This window comes from Raphanus sativus, chromosome 7 (assembly GCF_000801105.2).
Source record: "Raphanus sativus cultivar WK10039 chromosome 7, ASM80110v3, whole genome shotgun sequence".
Lineage (NCBI taxonomy): Eukaryota > Viridiplantae > Streptophyta > Magnoliopsida > Brassicales > Brassicaceae > Raphanus > Raphanus sativus.
Window position 1 is genome coordinate 13733687 of NC_079517.1, and position 3843 is coordinate 13737529.

The 3843-nt window shown below is 28.9% G+C and overlaps 1 protein-coding gene across 1 annotated transcript; it reads left to right on the forward strand.

Annotated features, from left to right (window-relative positions):
- Nucleotides 1–2914: 2914 nt before the first annotated feature.
- LOC108836786 (extensin-like) lies at nucleotides 2915–3843 on the forward strand. Its single transcript, XM_018609889.2, has 2 exons — nucleotides 2915–3036; nucleotides 3239–3843. Exons 1-2 carry the CDS (start codon nucleotides 2952–2954, stop codon nucleotides 3601–3603), a joined length of 450 nt encoding a protein of 149 aa, XP_018465391.2. The 5' UTR covers nucleotides 2915–2951; the 3' UTR covers nucleotides 3604–3843.

Below are 3843 nucleotides of genomic sequence, written 5' to 3' on the forward strand. Positions count from 1 at the left end.
TGGACCTAACATTTATTTTGTAAGTTTTAAAATTAAATACACCTTTATACTTTATAGTTAAACCTACATTAAATCACTAATGTTCCTTTCTTTATACTACTATCCATTTCCAAACAATATACTTATTTCTTTATACTACTTAAATGTTTCCAACAATATTTTTTATATACTACTATCAATGTTTCCAAACAATACAATAATTAATCTTAGTTATTTATATATCCATCATTTTTTTTAAAATTTTGTAGAAACGTCATAATTTCATAAATTGCAAAATAATGAACTTTAAAATTTGGATTATAAGATTACAAATTATGAACTATTACAATTTAAATCAAATTAGATTACATATCGGTCATCCATCAGTTCAATCGGTTAGTCTCGGTTTTAGTGATTTTTTAATATGAATATTTTAAAAACCTAAATTGAATTGTTAGATCTCCGGATTAACCGGTATAATCACAATCGGGTTGAATTTAAAAACACTGATTTAAATGCAAAAATATTTTAAATACACACTCTTTAAAAATTACCAAAATATTTGTTAAGTTATTAGTGAAATTTTCATCGTAAAATATTCCGCGCTTCCAAAGCGCGGATCAAGATCTAGTTTTATATAATAAATGAGAACTCACTTAATTAATTTTGTTTAGTTGTCTTTGAGTTTTAGAAAAACTATTATAATTTGATTCGTTAATAGATTTTCTATTTTCATTTAATTTATGAGTAAGAAAATCACTTCTAGAACTAATTTTTATCAGTATCCAAATGATATAGATATATTGCATAAATAATTTTTGGTAATTAAATATGTGATTTATATAAAATATATGTAATGCTCATAAAATCATTTTATTACTCAAGTATTTATAAGCTATATAATATATTTCAAAAGTAATTTATAGAATTGATATAGTAGTTTTATATTCCTATGTAGTTGGATATGAATATGTAGAGAATGTGTAACAATCATATTGTCTTATCTTTTAATCTTAATATAGACATATAACTTTAGCTAAAAATTATTTAAAAATCAAATGTTTCAATACTACATACCTTCAAAACTCATTTTCATTAAAAACTGAATTATGAATATTATATATAACTAATTTTAGTAAAACATTTAAATACAAAATATCAACAGATATTTAAAATAGTCATAATCATCTTTTTTAATTATTCTTTAAAAATATTTAACAGTAAACACATATACAATTTTTTATGATGAAAAAATATCTTAGTTTGACAAACTATAATAAATATATTGTTACAAAACATTCAAACCCACAAAATTACGGGCATCCACCTAGTTATAATATATACACTAGATATGTAGTAAATATAATTACATAACATAAAAATTGAAATTTTGACCTATGGATAAAATGATAGTAGTTTTACGAATAACTAACTATAAATTTAGTTAACGTATAAACCTTTTACATATTTTATTTTAAAATTACACCAAGTTTTTTTCTATATATTACTTCACCAATTTATCAAGAGGTGGCTTTAAGAAAGCAATTTAATCTTAAGAATTTTATTTAAAACATAATAAAATTGATCAGAAGAAAAAAAAAACCTTTTCAAACAAAACCGGATTTCAAGTTCTTAGAATCAAAACTAAAACTATATTTTACGTATATACTACAAACATTTATAAAAATCAGGGGCCCTAAAAATTTGAGACTACTTAGGAGCCCTAAGACAAATGCTTTTCTACAACAAGGTCAGCACGGCTCTGGATACAGCCAGTCAGCCACCACAGTTTTAGCTCAATTTCGGTAGAGATATTAGTTAGGCAGTCTTTTTGTTTCTGTTAGGAAACATTTCATCTTCTAACAGATTCAGAAATCATAAATTATGAGAAGTTGATGTGTTTGATAAAAGTAAACGAAATTTAGTCCTTGATTAAATTGAAGCTAACAAATTGGTTTACTAATAACATTATATGATAAATGAATAAAAAATTGAAAGACTTTGTCTTTTCAAAGCCTGCTTGGCACACAAGACGGGCCAAAAGTTAGGTAAGTCTTTGGAAAGAAACAAAACACAGACGAATTTAGTGAAGTTTAAGATGTATTTTCTGCTGCGACTGTTCCAGTAACGCCACTTTCTTGGCGCTACAACGGTTCAAAAGTTAGTCATCCGAGAGAACAAAACACAAAGAAAAGTCTAATAAAGTTTAAGATGTATCTTCTGCTACTACTATTCCAAGAACGTAACCTATGGGATTGTCATTTCAAATATGACAAACTTGATAACTATTTCGTGGTAAGGAAATAAAATTATATTTAAGATGGTTTCTCAGTTGCTACTATTCTAATAGCGTCGCCTATAAAACTGACATTGCAAATATACTCAAAAGTTAAAACTGTTAAAAGAAAAATAATCCAAAATGCTTAATTTGATGCACCCTTGGACCCTTCGTAAATTTTAGAACGTATGGCTGTTGAGATTGCAGTTTAAGTCGCATAATTGAAATTTAAATTTAATTCTAAACATTATTGTTTGCTAGTTTCTATTTATTTTAATTAGTATTTTTTCTTTGAAATAAGCTTACCATTAAAAACACAGTTACTTTTTTACGTTAATACCCGAAAACAAAAACAATTAAGGTAGAATTTTTTTTCACATTCAAACACAATTTAAGTACATAATTTTTTTGTCAAAAAAAAAAATTGATCAAGAAATTCAAGCACATAAATTGGCATTTGAAACAATCCAATGGCAAACAAAATATTTTTTACAAGATAAATATAGTTGAAAGGTGTTACAACTTAATTAGCATTATTGTTTTTCTTTACTCATTCACATTTGGTGTACATATTTTATCATAAAAACCTACTTTCGACCCATATCATAAGTACACCCAAAAGTCTATAAATACTGGCTTTCAAAGTTCATAAGTCATCACTTCTCAAGTCTTATAACCAAAAGAAGAGAGAAAAATGGCTTCATCAAATCTATTAGCGATTAAGCTTTTTTCATTCATGGTGCTATTCGCAATATCCCATGCTCAATCCTTTTCTCCAGGTACGCTATTTGCATAAACACAACTTAATTTGACACATAATGAAATAATACCAGAGCTATCTAGTGTAGCTGTAGGAGTATATTATAATCACATATTTATGTATCACTATTTTGTATATCAATATTCAATAGTACTGGACGTTTCAACCTTCGGTTAAATGTACAAAATATAAAGACACACGATTTATATGTATACACGCAGGTCGGAAACTATTGCAGTACATTCCTACTACGAACTATCCCCCGGAGCTGCCACCGGCGTACTCTCCTATTCCGGAGCTGCCACCATCGTACAGTCCAACTCCGGAGTTTCCACCGTCGTACAATCTTGCTCCGGAGCTCCCTCCGTCGTATTTTCCTACTTCGAAGTTCCCATCATCGTACACTCCAACTCCAGAGCTGCCACCATCATACACTCCAACTCCGAAGTTCCCACCGCCGTCGTACAACCCTACTCCTGAGTTCCCTCCGTCCTACACTCCAACTCCGGAGCTACCACCATCGTACATGCCTACACCAGAGCTTCCTCCGCCGCACTTTTCTGCTCCTTCTCCGGCGCCTTATTAATCCAAATTATGGCGGTCCATGCGTGAGAATTCAAAGTTCGTCACACTATTACACATGAAATAAACAAGGATATTACTTTTACAATTATCAAATAAAATATACTGTATACTACATTTTGATCACTATTTGCTAGTGAATAAAGGATGTTGCTCGGTAATGTTTACCTTTTTTCTGATTTGTATAAGGTTAGAGCAACTCTATTGGTGAGATAGTATTTCCAAAAATGTTAAATCAATAAAA

Bases quoted from the DNA above. Each gene is read 5' to 3' on its own strand.
- LOC108836786 (XM_018609889.2), top strand. From the start codon at position 2,952: ATGGCTTCATCAAATCTATTAGCGATTAAGCTTTTTTCATTCATGGTG. The intron at 3,037-3,238 runs GTACGCTATTTG...GTATACACGCAG, and splicing joins TGCTCAATCCTTTTCTCCAG to GTCGGAAACTATTGCAGTAC.